This window comes from Procambarus clarkii, chromosome 20, assembly GCF_040958095.1.
Source record: "Procambarus clarkii isolate CNS0578487 chromosome 20, FALCON_Pclarkii_2.0, whole genome shotgun sequence".
Classification (NCBI taxonomy): Eukaryota; Metazoa; Arthropoda; class Malacostraca; order Decapoda; family Cambaridae; genus Procambarus; species Procambarus clarkii.
In genome coordinates this window covers 45,615,374-45,632,172 of record NC_091169.1, presented here as the reverse complement: position 1 = coordinate 45,632,172, position 16,799 = coordinate 45,615,374, and the positions used below count along the sequence as shown (strand labels likewise).

General features: G+C 47.1%; 1 protein-coding gene across 11 annotated transcripts in view; it reads left to right on the top strand.

The window, feature by feature from the left end:
• Positions 1-16,799, top strand: part of Kcmf1 (Potassium channel modulatory factor 1) — a 56,652-nt gene that overhangs the window by 17,134 nt on the left and 22,719 nt on the right. For 6 of the 11 annotated variants that reach the window (XM_069327911.1, XM_069327908.1, XM_045737777.2 and 3 more), the window contains exons 5-6: positions 222-316; positions 3,852-4,041. In XM_069327911.1, coding sequence (XP_069184012.1) covers positions 222-316; positions 3,852-4,041 — 285 coding nt within the window. The remainder of the gene's footprint in view (positions 1-221; positions 317-3,851; positions 4,042-16,799) is intronic. The other 5 variants (XM_045737780.2, XM_045737776.2, XM_045737772.2 and 2 more) reach the window with 1 other exon arrangement.

The window sequence follows — 16,799 nt, the reverse complement described above, 5'->3', positions numbered from 1 at the left end:
GTGCTACCCAAACTTGAGTATTCGACCCAACCAAATTGGAAAACTGGCATGTTTAGATAAATGGCGTTCGTAAAAACGTGACTGGCTGTTTTTAGAAAAGAGGCAGAATGGTAAGGAGAGGGGGACATTAACATTCATAAATTGCAACTCTGGAAGATTTACACTTTTTGACAACTTTTAATATATTTTATTATTGTGAAACTTCCTTAACAACTTTTTACGATGAACCATCTGGATCTAGGCATGGAGTTCGCAGAATACCTCATCAAGGTCGTGGAATTAGTCGGGGTGTTGCAAGACGTAATATGACCTTCGGGTAAGTGTTTTATTCTGACAGTTTTCTTGTCTGTGTGTGTGTGTGTGTGTGTTATTACCTAAGTGTAGTTACAGGATGACAACTATGCTCCTTGTATCCTGTCTTCCTAGTAATTTGTCATTGTAGGAGAATGGTGTTCTCTCAGCTAGACTTGTACCCCATGGCTGTTGAGCTGTGCAATGGTGTACACTGAGCATTGGTTATTGCCTTTATCCAAGGAAACTGGTACCTTGTGTAAGGTGACTATGGATCAGGGATCACATGAGCAGTACAGACATAGTGTGTGTGTGGTGACATACAACATCTGGTATCAGATAGCAGTTTATACATCTCGCCTGTATAATCATGGATGGCTCTCGCTGACATGAGTTGAGCTGTAGAGTGTAGGAAGTAGCAAGAAAAGATAACAGCTGACCTGACCTTTGCCAATGGTTTTGATAATCCATCCTTCCAACTCCTAGTGTGGTCAGAGGAGCCCAGAGTTTATCCTGTCAGATGTATGTGTATAGGGTTAATCTTTGGATTAAGATGTGAACTCCTCCAGAGCTCTCTAGTTCCATCACTTTGTGCCACAGTAGACTCTAGAGTTACTCCTGAAACTGTAATCTCCTGTGCATCTGTCAAGAAGAAACAGCGATGGTGTAGGCTTCATTCCTGAAGATAGGCCATATGTTGAAATAGATGCTGGGTCGCAAGCACTTCTTTCAGCCAGTTTGTCTTTGTCGAGTCTGAGCTGTGCTTGCTCCATTCAGAAGGTTTCAGTGGCTTGTGGGTCTTTTCAGCCCTTTTTCCAGTTTACCTATTTAATGGAACGTTTGAGGGGTTGCTCAACCAGTTTGCAGCCTCCTGGTCCCATGATTCATGTGCCTTTTGGGTCGTTTCATGCACCCAGTAATGGAGTTGGTCAAGTCAATCCCTTCCCCTTTTGGGGCTCGTATCTTTCTGGATGGATCTCCTCTCCTTTGTTGGATTATCTAGGAGTGGGTGGTTTACGACCTGGTTGAAATGTTACGTCGCTTCTGTGGGTTTCTGCCTTTTTCCATTTCTGGAGTGTGTTTTAGCTAGTTTTCCAGTTCATCCTCAATCATTTGTGGCTGCACTGGTACATTCTTTGGTCCTTGTTCAAGATGACCATTATGTGCCAGGTTTTTCATTCTCAAGGCAGATGCTTTGATCATATTCCTGGGGCCTCTGGAACATGTTTTGGCATGTACCTATACATCTGAGGTTCAGGGGTTGCCTAGGTTTTGTCATGGGGTTATATGCTTACAAAAACTGGGGCTCAATCTGGCTCCATGCGTGTTCACTTGGCTCGGGTAGTTGTGACTGGTCTTCGTTTGTTGGGTGTTCAGGTTTTGGCCTACCTCAAGAACTGGCTGGTGTGGGCTCCCAGCTGTTCTATGTATCTGCTGGCTAGGGATCAGGTTCTTTCTTAGCTCACTGGCTTCGGGTTCCTGGTGGGCTGGCAGAAGTCCCATTTGGCTGGGCCTTGTGTGGGGCTCACGTTTGGCTTTGCTTTCTCTTCCTCCAACAGCCTTTTCTCCCAGCTGCAGTACCACAATCTGTCGGCTTTGAGCTGACCCCCTGATGATTCGCCAGTTGCTTGAGCAGTTGTGAGGAAGCCTAAACTCTGCCAGTATAGTTTATCCTCTGATCAAAGTGTCTTCAGTGGTTGTTCTGGTACCTTTTGAGCAGCCCCTTTTTGCCTCTGCCATGATTGTTGGGTTTGGGACCCCTTTGGCTCTTTATTGGCTACTGTGTTTCCAGCTACATGGTTTAGGCTTTTCAGAGTTCGGTTTCGTGACACCTTCCTCCGACTTCACTCCGAGTCTTCACAGATACCTTGACCCTGGGCATGAACTTTGTGACTGACACTCGCTAAGCTGACCAGGGTCGTTGGGGCCCTACCCTTCATTGGGAATGCAGTATGGTTCTGGAGTTTGTGGCCATGTGGCATGCGCTGCAGAGGATTCAGACTCCCCCGGGCACTGTGCTGTGGCTCTGGCTCCACTCGGACCGTTCCTCTCTTAATTCATTGTCTCGACTAGGGAGACAATGAAGTACCTTTCTCTTCAGTCCCTCTTTTTGGAGCTGGACACTTCGATTTGCATATCAGGGTTTGGCTCTCCACCCTGTTTGTCAAAGTAGTGTCCAACGTTCTTGCAGTCAGTCTCTGTTCTGTCCCGTTTTCCACAATGGACCATTGATGCCATCTCCAAAGTTTCAGAGACCACAAGGCGCTCCCACCCCAAAAAAAACAGCATTGAATGTAATGAAATGCCAATTTGTGAGAGCTCTGGTGGCTCCCTGATCCACCCTGGAAGTCCCTCTCTTCCAGGTCATCAGTTGGTTGCCTATATCTGCTCTAGAACTAGGGCTGAGGTGCCGGCTGACAGTGAGGTGCCTCAACCCTTTCCCCAAATGAGTGGGGGGGGAAGGTGGGACGAAGATGCTCACAATGGTTCCAAGAGAATGTAATAGTTTTATATAGTTGGGGGAGTTCTTTAGGTGTGTTATGAGGTGTCATTCTCTTTCTGAAGCCAGCAGTGTCTTGTTTGGAGTCTAACTTTCTGGTTGCCTTTCTTGGTGAGGTGGCAAAAATAAATGTCGCTGCTCCCTGCACTTCTTTGAGTGGGCCAGGTTCTGGCACCGGTCCCTGATAGGCCTATAGAACTCCATGGTTGATGTGGCCTAGTAGATGGTACCATCTCAGCATAATAGCTTCAAGGAGTCACTGGGACACACTCAGAAATTTATATTTTATTACATTCAAAGTTAGTTTTTTTCATGTTTCTTGTACGTACAGCATATAATTACCAAGAGATGTCCACATTCTTTTAACTCGCTCTTGTTTCTTGGTGCAAGACAGCTGTGACCACTTGATTTGTGAAAGTGAAGTAACAAATGTTTAGGTCCCACTCCTGAAATATTAAACACCAATATTGGTTACACTATGACCAAGTACATTGATATGTCCATGTAATCAGCAGAAAACATTAAATTCACATTACCTTGCTTTCCCTTCTCCTTTCATGCCAGTTCAAATTTTGGTCACAGAAAATGTTGTAGCTTATAATAATTATATCATGCTGTAGAAAGAAAAAGAATCAACTACTTCTAGAAAAAATTAAATGTACCTACTGGATTTTTGTGCAATATTAAAACAAATTTGAGAACATCACTCTTCTACTTGTCATTTATGCCTTATCACAACAAGAATGGGGATATGTTCCATTAATGTATTTGGGTGTTTATATGTATGTCACAGATAGTAAACAAAATTATAAATCATGTAGTTATATTTATAAATAGTGTGCCCCTTTAATTACTCTTGTATCCCAAAGTTCTATTTTGCAACATTAAATTCTGCCATAGTTTGTGTAATTTAAATATTAATGCTATAAATGTCTTATAAATGATTTCAAAAAATGTTTTCCAACGATCCCAACAACCTTAGCTACACAAAGAGTACTATAGTCACATAGGTAATCTGAGTTTTGTTGGTAAATTAACTTTTTCTTCTCGTTTTTTGAAGGAGCGTTAGCAGTGGCCTGTTTTCTCCATCATCACGCGAGTCAATGGATCCCATTGCAGAGCTCTTATCTCAGCTATCGGGAGTGCGTCGAGCCACGGCAAGTGACAACAGCTCTTCTGCTGCCTCTCAACTGCAACAGTTGCAGATTCAGTTAGAACGGCAGCAGGTTGCCAGCCAGCCAACCAGCCAGGTCTTTAGACCCTTTAGTGCTCTGAGCTTGAGGAGTTGATGGTTTTGATCCCTTGCAACACGTTTGATTTTCCTGAATATCCTCTGGACCTCCCATGTGCTGGTTTGGGTGTTGCTTTTATTTAGCTAATTCTTTGGGGAATATTGATGCCCCACAATACAATTAACTATCCATCTTGCAATCTTCAAAATTGAGATATAGATAAATGAAGAATATATTTTTAATACTGTATATCATATTCGATGTGCAATGATTTTTTCCATCCAATGAACGCAATAAATTAAGGAATATTGTGGTGCACTGTTAACCGTTAAGTTTTCACATACATAGTCTACTATTTATTTGAAAGTTGGAGCATAATTAAGCTGTTGTAAGCTACTTACAGATAATAAGCAAATAGCTTGAGTCAAAAACACATTTTGTAGACTTCAGTGATGTATATACAGTGTTTGCTTATCACCATATACTGGTGTTTTATATTTATAATTGTTGATTAATATTGGGGGCTTTTTACAGTACTGTATTTCAAAAATTACTGTAAAAATAATTGTAAATGTTACATTTGTAATAGCATTTAAGGGTTAATTGTTCTGACAAATATTCAGCTGCTGGTTTTAAGCATGTCTTGTGAGGTTTTAACTTCCACAGAGGTTGAAGGTATTGTTTAGAATAGAAAAGGCACATGTTGGAAGGGTGGAGTAGGATATGTAGCTCTTAACAGACATACAATTACCATAGCTCAGTTTTCATATTGTAGGGAGGCATCAGCCCAAAGAAAAAGATGAATAGTATAGTTAAAAGTTTGTAGATATTAAAGAATAAGGTGTTGAATCACTTTCATTCATTATATCATTCACACTATTCTTTTGCATCATTGATAGAAAAGAAATACACCACTCCAGCAGTCATCCTTAACAGCATCCCACTACTCCTTATGACAAGGCTCCTTGTAAATTGTCCTATACTGTACAGTATATATAAATATTTGGTTCGTTTTTGTAAATCGGTTCCATCCATTCACCTGCCACGCCTCCACACTTACCATGTCTGCCTGTGTTATTCTCAGCCTTCCTTTACTCTTCCTATCCTCAGATACACTTGAATACCCTCTCCTTACCAGTCTGCCTTTATCACTTTGTTGAACATCAAACCATTTTGGCATTTCTCCTTAATCCTTTAGTATATTTTTTGCACACCATATCTCACAATGGTACTTTAATTCCTTCCTTTTATTGATTTTTGTAAGACCACATGATTCTCAGATTATCCATTTATGCTGTTCTAATTGTTGATTTGTTGTGATCATCTTGCAGCCAAACATAAAGAGTCTACACTGCTACTCCTTCACACAGCTCTGGGAGCATCTATTCCAATCTTGCTTTTCTAACTAAGGATTTTATTGCACTTGCCATTTTCTTTTCTTGACTGTTCCAACCTTCAACTTGAATTGCACCCATTTCTTTATCAATAATACATCTCAGATGTTTTGACTGATCAGCCTCTTCCAGTACTTCAACCATTATTACTTTGCTTTGTCCACATTCACTTTTAACTGTCTTCACTCCCACTCCTCAATTAAATTTTCTAGTCTAAATAACACCATGTGAATCTTAGCTTAAAGATCTATCATCTGCATGCTGTGCATCAAATTCGACATTGCCATTAATCTTAGTAGGTCTATAAGTGAGATTTATCCCTCCTCCCATGCCTTTTTAACATTCTTACTTTGACATTCATCATGACCCCTTCCATGTGTGTACTGTACAGTGGAACATTAATTTAAGCAAGTACAAGAATGCATGAATCGCTTTTATTTGCAGTACAGTACATAATTCACAGCAAATTGTGGTTCATAATTGTGCAAGTTGGCAGAAGTGTTGATGTGACGGGAACTGTTGTTTTGGCAGACAATGTGTAGCCATGGGGTGTATATTTGGACTCTGGTGGTTTCCCCCCCCCCCCCTCATTATTTTGCTCACCTCTCACCTTTGTTATTGTTTATTGTTTTGGTGGCTGCTTAAATACCACATTTCTGTACGACTCCTCACAAAGTGTATTCTCACTTTTTGTATTATATTCCTCCTTTGTGTTTTGTCAAGCATCTGGCATCTTTTAGTAAGAACAGGGGACCCCTACCCTAATGAAGAGTCTAAGGTCATTGACGCTTTCATTGTGACATAATTTTTGCCCCTTAAAACTTAGTTACTAAAATTTAAGTTTTATTGTGACAAAAAAAAAAATTCTGTTAGTAAATAAAACAGTAAAACTAAGTAAACATAAAACCATGCTGTGTGTTTCCAGGCATGTTATATCATTTTACAGTAAATAAGCAGAATCGTCAAAAGATTTTTAAGGGGTAGTTTTATTTTGGAGTAATCTATTTATATTATATTACTGTACTGATAGAAAAGTAGTACTCTTTTAATATATATATACCGTTTAAAATCATAATTTTTATTTTTTAAACTTACTCTTTTGTTTAGCAATACAGTGGTACCTTTGGTTTTGTTCAAATCATAATCCATTCCCAGACACACGTCATTCAAACATTCATCAACCAAAACGAATTTTCCCATAAATAATGTAAATTGAATTAATCGTTTCCACACACCCCAAAAAATTAACTTAAAAATACATTTTATACAGAATACTACAGGATACTTATATTATTCATACACTAAACAATCAGGTATAAATATAAACCATGAATTAAATAAGTGAGTATTTAACTGCACTTTACCTTTACTGAGGACTCTTATTGGCATATGGGAGATGGTGAGAAGGGAGGGAGGGAGGAGCAGTGTTGGTGTATGGGAGGGTGACGAGGAGGAGGCGAGACCGTCCCATACTCGCCTTAAACGCATTCATATCTTCATCACTGGTTTCAGATTTTCTTTTCACACATTTCACTGCCTCTGTTATGTGGCAGCCAGTCAGAACCAGTCACTTAGTCACAAGTCAGTCAAGCATTCGCAGTCAAGACCAGTCACAGGCAGTCATAACCAAGCCGGTCGGCCGAGCAGACAGCACGCTGGGCTTGTGATCCTGTGGTCCCGGGTTCGATCCCGGACGCCGGCGAGAAACAATGGGCAGAGTTTCTTTCACCCTATGCCCCTGATACCTAGCAGTAAAATAGGTACCTGGGTGTTAGTCAGCTGTCACGAGCTGCTTCCTGGGGGTGGAGGCCTGGTCGAGGACCGGGCCGCGGGGACACTAAAGCCCCGAAATCATCTCAAGATAACCTCAAGATAACCAAAGGCAGTGTAGCATTCACAGTTGTGGTAGCAACCGGTTAGGCATTTAGTCATTCAGCCATTTACAGTAAATCGGGCTGCCAGCCAGAAACTTAGCGCCCGCACAGGAGTTTTCCTGAAAAAAAATTAGGCTTTTACAGTCAGTAAACAAGAAGTTTAATGTCATGCAGTCTGCCTCATGATCCACCAGCTTGTAGCAACGAAGCTTGTATTAATACTGTCCAGATGTGGCTGGTGGAGGTAGCGGGGGGGGGGGGGTTGGCAGGAATGGTACGGTGTGGGGAACAGAAGTTCATCTCTCCATCCATCCAGTCTCCCTCCACCATCCATCCATCCAGTCTCCCACCATCCATCCATCCATCCAGTCTCCCACCATCCATCCATCCATCCAGTTCCCCCCACCATCCATCCATCCATCCAGTTCCCCCCACCATCCATCCATCCATCCAGTTCCCCCCCACCATCCATCCAGTTCCCCCCCACCATCCATCCAGTTCCCCCCACCATCCATCCATCCAGTTCCCCCCACCATCCATCCATCCAGTTCCCCCCACCATCCATCCATCCATCCATCCAGTTCCCCCCCACCATCCATCCACCCATCCAGTTCCCCCCACCATCCATCCATCCATCCTTCCAGTTCCCCCCCACCATCCATCCATCCAGTTCCCCCCCACCATCCATTCAGTTCCCCCCCACCATCCATTCAGTTCCCCCCACCATCCATCCATCCACTTCCTTACCCCAACCATCCATCCATCCATCCACTTCCCCCCACCATCCATCCATCCATCCACTCCTCCTCACCACCACCATCCATCCATCCACTTCCCCCCCCCCACCACCACCATCCATCCATCCACTTCCCCCCCCACCACCACCATCCATCCATCCACTTCCCCCCCACCACCACCATCCATCCATCCACCCACTTCCCCCCTCCCCCACCACCACCACCATCCATCCATCCATCCACTCCCCCCCCCCACCACCACCATCCATCCATCCATCCATCCATCCACTTCCCCCCCCCCTCCACCACCACCTCCATCCATCCACTCCCCCCCCCCCTCCACCACCACCTCCATCCATCCACTTCCCCCCACCACCACCATCCATCCATCCACTTTCCACTCCATCATGCATCTGTCCACTTCCCCCCACCACCACATCCATCCATCCATTCTCCCCCCTCCATCCACCCATCTACTTCCCCCCACCATCCACTTCCCTTCCACCATCCATCCATCCATCCACTTCCCCTCCACCATCCATCCATCCATTTCCCCCTCCACCATCCACTTCTCCCCACCATTTATCCATCCATTTCCCCCACCATCCATCTATCCCGCCAGTTCCCCCACCATCCATCTATCCCGCCAGTTCCCTCACCATTATATATCGCCCATGGTGTGGTATATAATAAGATATATAACTTACATATCACTTTACGGTTTAGAAAACAATAAAGCAGAAAAACAAGGAAATTCTTTACAAAGAATTTAAGATCAGTTGTCGGAATAGACTTGTAAACAAACTGAGAGCGCCTCGTCCCCTATGGTGCCCCCATCACCACAAGTTCGTTCGACCCATAAGTGTATGAAAAGACGTCTTCCAAGTGGAAACCCCCCCTCCCCATCCCTGTCTGGCCCGTTGTCGCCGTGAGAGGGGGTTTACCTGCTTGATGGGGTTCTGGGAGTTCTTCTATTCCCCAAGCCCGGCCCGAGGCCAGGCTCGACTTGTGAGAGTTTGGTCCACCAGGCTGTTGCTTGGAGCAGCCCGCAGGCCCACATACCCACCACAGCCCGGCTGATCCAGAACTTCTCTTAGAAAACAGTCCAGTTTTCTCTTGAAGATGTCCACGGTTGTTCCGGCAATATTTCTTATAGTCGCTGGGAGGACGTTGAACAACCGCGGACCTCTGATGTTTATACAGTGCTCTCTGATTGTGCCTATGGCACCTCTGCTCTTCACTGGTTCAATCTTGCATTTTCTTCCATATCGGTCACTCCAGTATGTTGTTATTTTACTATGTAGATTTGGGACCTGGCCCTCCAGTATTTTCCATGTGTATATTATTTGGTATCTCTCGCCTCCTTTCTAGAGAGTACATTTGGAGAGCTTTGAGACAATCCCAATAATTTGGGTGTTTTATCTCGTCTATGCGTGCCGTATATGTTCTCTGTATTCCCTCTATTTCAGCAATCTCTCCTGCTCACTGCCCTTAGTGGGTGACTGCCCAAGTGTGATGCTCCATGGGTCAGTCCTCTGCCCTTTTGCAGCCTTATGCTCCTGCTGCTTTCTTTACCAATTGTGCCAGACATCTTTTCCTTTTCCTTGTGTTTCATTTTTCTTTCCCCCCCCCCCTTCTCTTCTCCTTTCAAATTGCCATTTCCCGCCGACCTTTTGCCTGTTTTAATCATTCTTTCGGCCTTCTTTTGTTTTGACGCCCGGGTGTTTGAGGAGGCATACTCTTGCACCCGTAGAACTGTAGTACCCAACGTCTTGAGCGAGGGGACCCTTTTATTGTCAATCCTCCATTGGCACTGAACCCGATCTCGACGGACTGACAGTTCTTAAGATGGCGTTTGTGGGGCATATACTCACGATGCACCCCTGGGGAGGGCCCCGGCAAAATCTGCAATACGTCTCTTGTTGGGTGTCCTACCTCTAATTGTGGCTCTGTGGTGGGTGTGGGGGCACATTGAATGAAAGTCTTTCCTCGTTTGTATGTCGATTAATGTTCCTCTTACACCTTCTCAGGCTCGTGGGGTGGGCGACCAAGCCCCCAACTCGGCCTGTGTTGGAAGACCGGGCTCTGTAGCCCCCGCTGCATTGGGTCCTGACCTTGCTCCTCCTTTGACCTTCCTGACTACTCCCCTCGGTTCCCCTCCCTCCCTCTGTGGTTGAGTCAAGCCCCAAGCCCCCAGCGGTGACCACCTTGTACCCTGGCACGGCTCAGTCTCTAGTTGTGACTACTGCGCCTTTCAACTCTTCTCTTTCTCTCTCTGGGGGTTCTCGATGCCGTCCTCGCCACGGCCGCACTCGCTCGATTCCTTCCCGTACTGATGCGTATCAAAGCCTTGTTTGGTCCCGCTTCATGGGCCAAATGCTTTGATCTCCTCCCTCTTGATTCTACACCTCCTGATGATTTCTCCCTCCATAGGCACCTTGTTCTATCAGTAGATGCCTCTGTTACCTTCAACCCCACCCGTCTCGGTACACGTGTCGTTGCTGCTCCTTCTCGGGATGCAGCCTCCCACTTGGCCGCCTTATCCTGTCTTGGCGAGACCCCTGTTCGGGTCTCCAAGAACACTCGGTTGAATGCCAGTGTTGGCACTATTCTCCTCCCACCCCATGTTGCAACCGGTATTCGGAATCTACAGGACTGCCACAAAGATATTCGGCATATCCTCGAAGCCCAGGGCCATTCTGTCCTCCAGGTAGACTCGTTTACTCGTCCCCCTCGTGGTCGTCGTCATCAATCCCTTCGGGTTGTGAAGATTACCTTTGATGGTAGATTACCTCCGTCATTCTTGCTGGTACCAGGTGCTCCGTCCAGGAGTACCTTCCCTCTCCTCGGCTCTGTAATAAGTGCTGGAGGTTTGGGCATGGAGTCCTCTGCTGCTCCGGTACTGTTTGTCTCTGTCCTGTCTGTGGGGACGCAGATTACTTTGCCGGAGTGCACTTCTCCCCAGGCTCGCTGCCTCAATTGCGGTGAGGCCTACCCTACCTTCTCCTGCGTGTGTATACATTACAAGCTTGAGGCAGCCGTCCTCAACTTGAAGCACCGGGAACATTTGTCTTTTCCTGAGGCGAGGCGCCTAGTTCGCCGTCTCCCACCTTATGCTAATGTCTCTTATGCTCGCGTGTTGCGTTCTTCCTCTCCTCGTCCTTCCCGCCTTCCTCAATTTCACAACCGTTTCCAGGCCTTAGACCCAGACACGCCCACCGCTGCCGCCTCTGTTCCTTTGAGTTCTGTCCCGAAGGGTTCCCCTCATGGCTCTCTGTCTGAGGTTCCCCTTCTTTCTACCCAGTCTGTCATGTCTCCTGTGTCTTCTTCCTCATCTCCCTCCGATCCTCCTTCCCATCCTTCACCTCCGTCTCTTAGCTCTCCACAGCGCCTGTCAGTGCGGGCTGATGTCTATCGCTCTTCCAACGGCCATTGTATTTGCTCTCGTTCTGCTTCTCCTGTTGAGATGCTTGAATCTGTTGCCCAGTACATTGTTGCTGGGACGCCTGTCTCTTTGAGTCAGAAGCGAAAGCCTGGCTCCTCTCCTTCCTCCTCCCCGGCAGGTAAGAAGGCTTCACTTTCTTCCTCGCCCCTACCTCTGACTCGCCTCACTGCATCCCCTCTCGTTTCGGTGTGTGCGCCCCCTGTTCCTGCTATGGAGGTTTATTTGGCGGCCCCCGCTTTTCCCGTCGGTTGCTGCCCTTGCTGAGGTAGACTCCCTGGTTTCTGCCCCCTCCTGCTGCTGTCCCTGACCCTCAGTTGTACCTCCTCCTCCTGTCTCTGTGCATCCGCCTCTGGCCTGTCCTCCCGCTACCTTCCCTCCATCTTTACACAGTTTACCCATGCCCCCTGACCCTGACTTCGCTGACCCTGATCCTGCGCTTCCTTGACATGCTGTGTTCCCTTTTCACCTTTGTTTCTTGTTGTTCTCTGTTGCTGTCTTTTTTCCTCTTGTCGATGTCTATTCTTCAGTGGAACGTTCGTGGTTATTACTCTAATTTCCTTGAACATCTCATTCTGATTTCAACTTCATTTCTCAGTTTTTGCCCCTTTGTTTCTGTCTCCAGGAGCCAATGCTTGGTGCTTATCATGGTTGCTTCCTTAGCTATTCCTATTCTGTTAGGAGCCCCCCCTTGTTGCTGGGGCTCCTAACTCTTCTGCTCTCTTGATTCGCTCTGATGTTCCCTTTGTCCCCTTACTTTTTCCATCACTTCTCCATTGTTCTGCTGTCCATATCTTTGTGAGGAAATGGTACACGGTTTGTTCCATTTATCTCTCCCCCCCTCCCCCCCCCCCCCCCCCGAGTATCCCGCTTTCTCTTCCCGATCTTAAACACCTACTGGACTCCTTGCCGGAGCCTGTGCGCCTGCTAGGTGATTTCAATTGTCGTCATACCTTTTGGGGTGATGTTCTGACAAACACCCGGGGTCGCTTTCTTGAACCATTCATCCTCGCTTCTTCCCTGTCTCTTATGAATTCTGGTGAGCCCACTCATTTGGACTCTCGGACTCGCACCCTTTCCTGTCTTGATCTTTCTCTCTGCTCGTCGTCTCTTTACTTGGATTTCATGTGGCAAGTTCTTGATGACCTCCATGGCAGTAACCATTTCCCCATCCTTGTTACCTTTTTCTCTTTTCACCCTCCCCTCTCCTTCCGAAGGTGGCAGTTTGCTAAGGCAGACTGGAGCCTATTTACCCTCAGTGCTACTCTCTGATCTCCCTTCTACCTCTCCCTCGCTCTCTCTTCCTTTTTCATAACACCATCTTTGACGCTGCCCTCTGCTCTATTCCTCGCTCTTCGTCTCGAAGACCACAGAAATGAATTCCCTGGTGGAATGCAGACTGTGCTCGGGCTGTCCGCTGTAAGCATGCAGCCTGGAAGAGACACCGCCGCCGGTTCTACCGGTTCCCGGTAGACCCAAAGAACTCTATACATATGACTGATGTCAAAGTCTGACATTAGCATATCAGCCTGGATAGCTCCAGGAAGCCTTCAAGACTCGCCCAGAAAATGGTGTTTCATTACATTCAACGCTGGTTTTTTATTAATCTGTTTTTTTTTACATTACTCTTGCATTCCCTTGTCCCATTAAACTGTTCCTCTTATTCCCCTACTTAGTTGTCCAACTCCACATACAGTACTTTCATAGCATTCTTGACCAGACTTGTCTTCTATACATTCCACATGGCATTGGTACAGTCAACCTTTTATTACGACATATCTTGCACAGCCCCAACATGTCATCAAACAAACCTCCAGATACTCCTCACTGCTCTATCACAGCTTTGCTTTAAACAGTTTTCTCAAACCATATAATCAAACCCATCTATACAATTTTATAATTTACCTTTTTTCTGTACCACAGAATTTTTCTTGTCAACTGTGAACATTTCCAAGGCCTTGCTTGGAATTCTCCATATACAGTAATATTCTCATAGCAAAATGTTTGACATTTATATTTAGCTCAAAATATATAAGCTAAAAATTATTAGCGAAATTCAATGTCGAGATTCAACATTGGCCGTTTCTTATTTCCAGTAAATTTAAATCCGTAGAGTATTGCTGGGTTCCCAGCCATATTGGTTTCTTTAAATGAGCGTGCGGATGCTGTCGCTAGAGAAGCTATCCGCTCTTGTTCCATCTCCCATAAAGGTATTCCTTATTCCGACTTTTAGCCGGTTAATCATTCTTCCATCCTTGCCCATTAGCAGGGCTGTTGGTCTTCTGTTGTTGGTAATAAACTGCGTACTCTTAAGCATAGCGTGTTCCCATGGCCTACCTCCTACCACCATAACCAGCAATGGGAAACGGCTCTTAACAAGGTTACGTATTGGCCATACACGCTTAACTCACGGTCACTTAGTGGAGTGCCGCCCTGCTCCTTATTGTCCAAATTGCATTGTCCCTCTTACAGTCGTGCATATCCTTGTTGAATGTCCTGACTTCCAGGACGAGCATGTGTTTTGCTTTCTGACCGTCCCTCGTGGTCACTTGTCCCTCAATAGAATTCTTGGTGAATCAGATACTTTTGATATCGTTCACCTTACACATTTCTGTTCTCATATTGGCATCCTTGGTGATATTTAACGCCCTCTGATTATTCCGCACATTTGATAGTGCTACATAGCCTTCCCGGTTTGGTGCCTTCTTTTGATAATTACTTACTTATTTTGGTATTTTTGTTTACTTTATATATGTATCATGTGGAAAGAGGTTTACTAGTTAACCCCTTCCCTTCGATACTCTGGAGCATTTTGTTCCCACTGTGGGAACAGTGGGAATCTGTTTGTAAAGCACATACAATATTAACATTTTTTCTGTGGGGAGCCCCTACGGCTCCCTGGAGCTTATCGGGCTAATGTATGTTATGTTAGACCGGGACATTAGCTAAGGAGTTCAGACCTACCAGGGACCAGCGCCAGAACCTGGCCCCTTCAGAGAGGTTTCAGGGAGCAATGGCCCTGGAAAACCCCATATGGTTGGGGGTTTTCCTTATTGCCATCGACCGGGGTTAGGCACCCAGAAAGGTAGGCGTAACAAAACAAACCCCACATGGTAAGAAACTACAACAAAAACCGAACAGAGAGGTAGAAAACTCCCTACAATCCCAAGGAAACTAGCAAACAAGCAAACATCACACTTTACTGCCGCGCCGATCGTCCGCGCAGCCCTCCCCACCCCGGGAGGGGGAGGGGGGAGCCCCGGACCTACCGCGCCGGCTGCCAAGCTCCAGTTCGTTCGCTAATGTCAACCGGGATTGACGCTTCTCTGGCCTGTTTCCTAGGCGGTGTTTGCCTTGTGTGGCGTTCACTGCCGTGTGTTGTGTGCGGTGGCCAGGAGTACTTCATCAGTGCCGGGGCTGCATGTGCTTAGTGGCTGACTTCCCTAAGCGCCCTGTGAGTACTGCCCTTGCGTAACAGGGTTATCTTCCCTGGGGCGTTCGGGAACCATTCCCGTAGAGGTTCTTGCTGCTCGGCATTTGCCTCGCCCTTGGGGCCAGCTGGGGCTTGGGGCCCTTGTTTGGCCCTGGGTAGGGATTGGTATTGTGCTGGTTAGGGCGTCAAGGTGTTGCGCAGCCTGCCACCTAAGCGGCGGCCGGTTTCTGTTGCCTCTGGAGACGGTGTACTTTTGCGGGGTTTTTCTTTTGTTTTTCATTTTTCTTGCCTGGTGGGGGTCTGCCTAAGGTGGTTATAGTTCCACTGGTAGTGTTTGGCGGCCCTCTGCTAGGCCCCCGTGCTTGTACACGTCTCAGGGGTTTTCAGTGCTATAATCTACCCTCTTGTTATGTTTGGGTTTCTTAACCGGTTAGCAACACCTTGCCCGGGCTTCCCGTAGTTGTTACCCTACGGGCCCTGGAAACCCCTGTCTGGGCTCGGGGGACCATTGAATGTGTCTTCCGGGTTCCAACCCGTCTTGTACGGGATCGTTGGTTGCTGTTCCCTTGTCTCCGGGTGACAGTCGCCAATTTTACCTCCGTCGTGCTGCCTGTTGGGTCACTGACACCTTGACCCGGAGTCTTGCGAGTGATTCTCTGCTTGTTCTCCAGTACTCTCCTGATGTTATTACTGTTCAGAGTACAGGTGGCATCCATGTTGCAAGCTAGGTTAGGTTGCTGCAACATGCTAGGTTGGTTTCCCACTCGAATGCCCCGTGGCCGCCCCGTTTGGTTAGGTGCTGCTCGCCCCTTTCTCTCCATGTTCCCGGCTCCGGACCGTCTGCGGGTTTCGGGGTCGGGGCGGGGTTTAGTTGCGGCAGAGACTCGGGCGGTTTTCGGGGGCTGCCCCGTTCGGGATGGGGACGGAGGTTTGAGCCTGTGCCTCCTGCCAAGGCTTCTGGGTCTTACCAGCGGCCCTTTCTTGTTGCCTTTCCCATGGACTCTTGCTTTTCTTTCAGGGCGGAGGGCTTGGAGGACGGCTCTGCCCCGGGGTCTCTGTTGTTGGTTCCCGGGGCTGTGGGGGTAGCCTGCTAGCAGTTCTGGGGCGGTTTTGCCCCTTCAGGGGTTTTTCTGCTGTTGGGCGGCGTTTTTCACCCTTCCAGTCTGCTAGCTTCCCACATTTGCTGGCGTGTTTTTGTGTATTTAGCGTCAGTCACAGCCCCTGCTGGCGGCCATTTTCGTCTGCCGGTTTCACGGCGTGGCCACCAAGGAGGCGTTGCGGTTTGTTTACATGCGTCTGGGTGTGCGAGCGAGCGCGTCTGGTGAGTTTTCAAAAAATTTTCAGGGTTTTTGTTCTCCTGTTGTCATTTCTTTGTTTTTCTGGTGTTTTCTTGCTGTTGCCTGTTCCTCTGGGAACGTTTGGGTGTTGATTTTGGGTCTGAGCCTATGGGTTTAGGCTCGGTGCCCCTGGCTGGTATGCTTGCTCCCACACCTTGCCCTCGGTTTTCGGTCTGTTGGGACCGTTTTCCCAGGGCGTTCTGCTGGGGTCTGTGCTTTGCCTTTCAGTGGTGTTCTCCGCCGGCAAATGTGGTGGTTTGGGCTCCCCCTGGTTCGATTCTGGGTTCCTTTGGGTTCCTTGGTTTCGTTCTGGAGGTTTCTTCCTCTTGGGCCCCCTTTTGTGGGTTCAGGGGACTTTGTTTCCTCGTGTGACCCGGTTCTGCCTTTTGGGGTTCCGGGGTCTTCCTGGCTTGCAGACTGAGCTTTTTGGGTCTTGGCACATGTTGTGGTTGTGCTGGGACTTTGTGGTTTTGCTGTCGAGGTGGGCCTTTTTGCTGCAGTTTTGTGCCTTCTTTGCCTGGCCAGCGTAGTGCTCTCTGCCACTAGTCGGCGGCTTGTG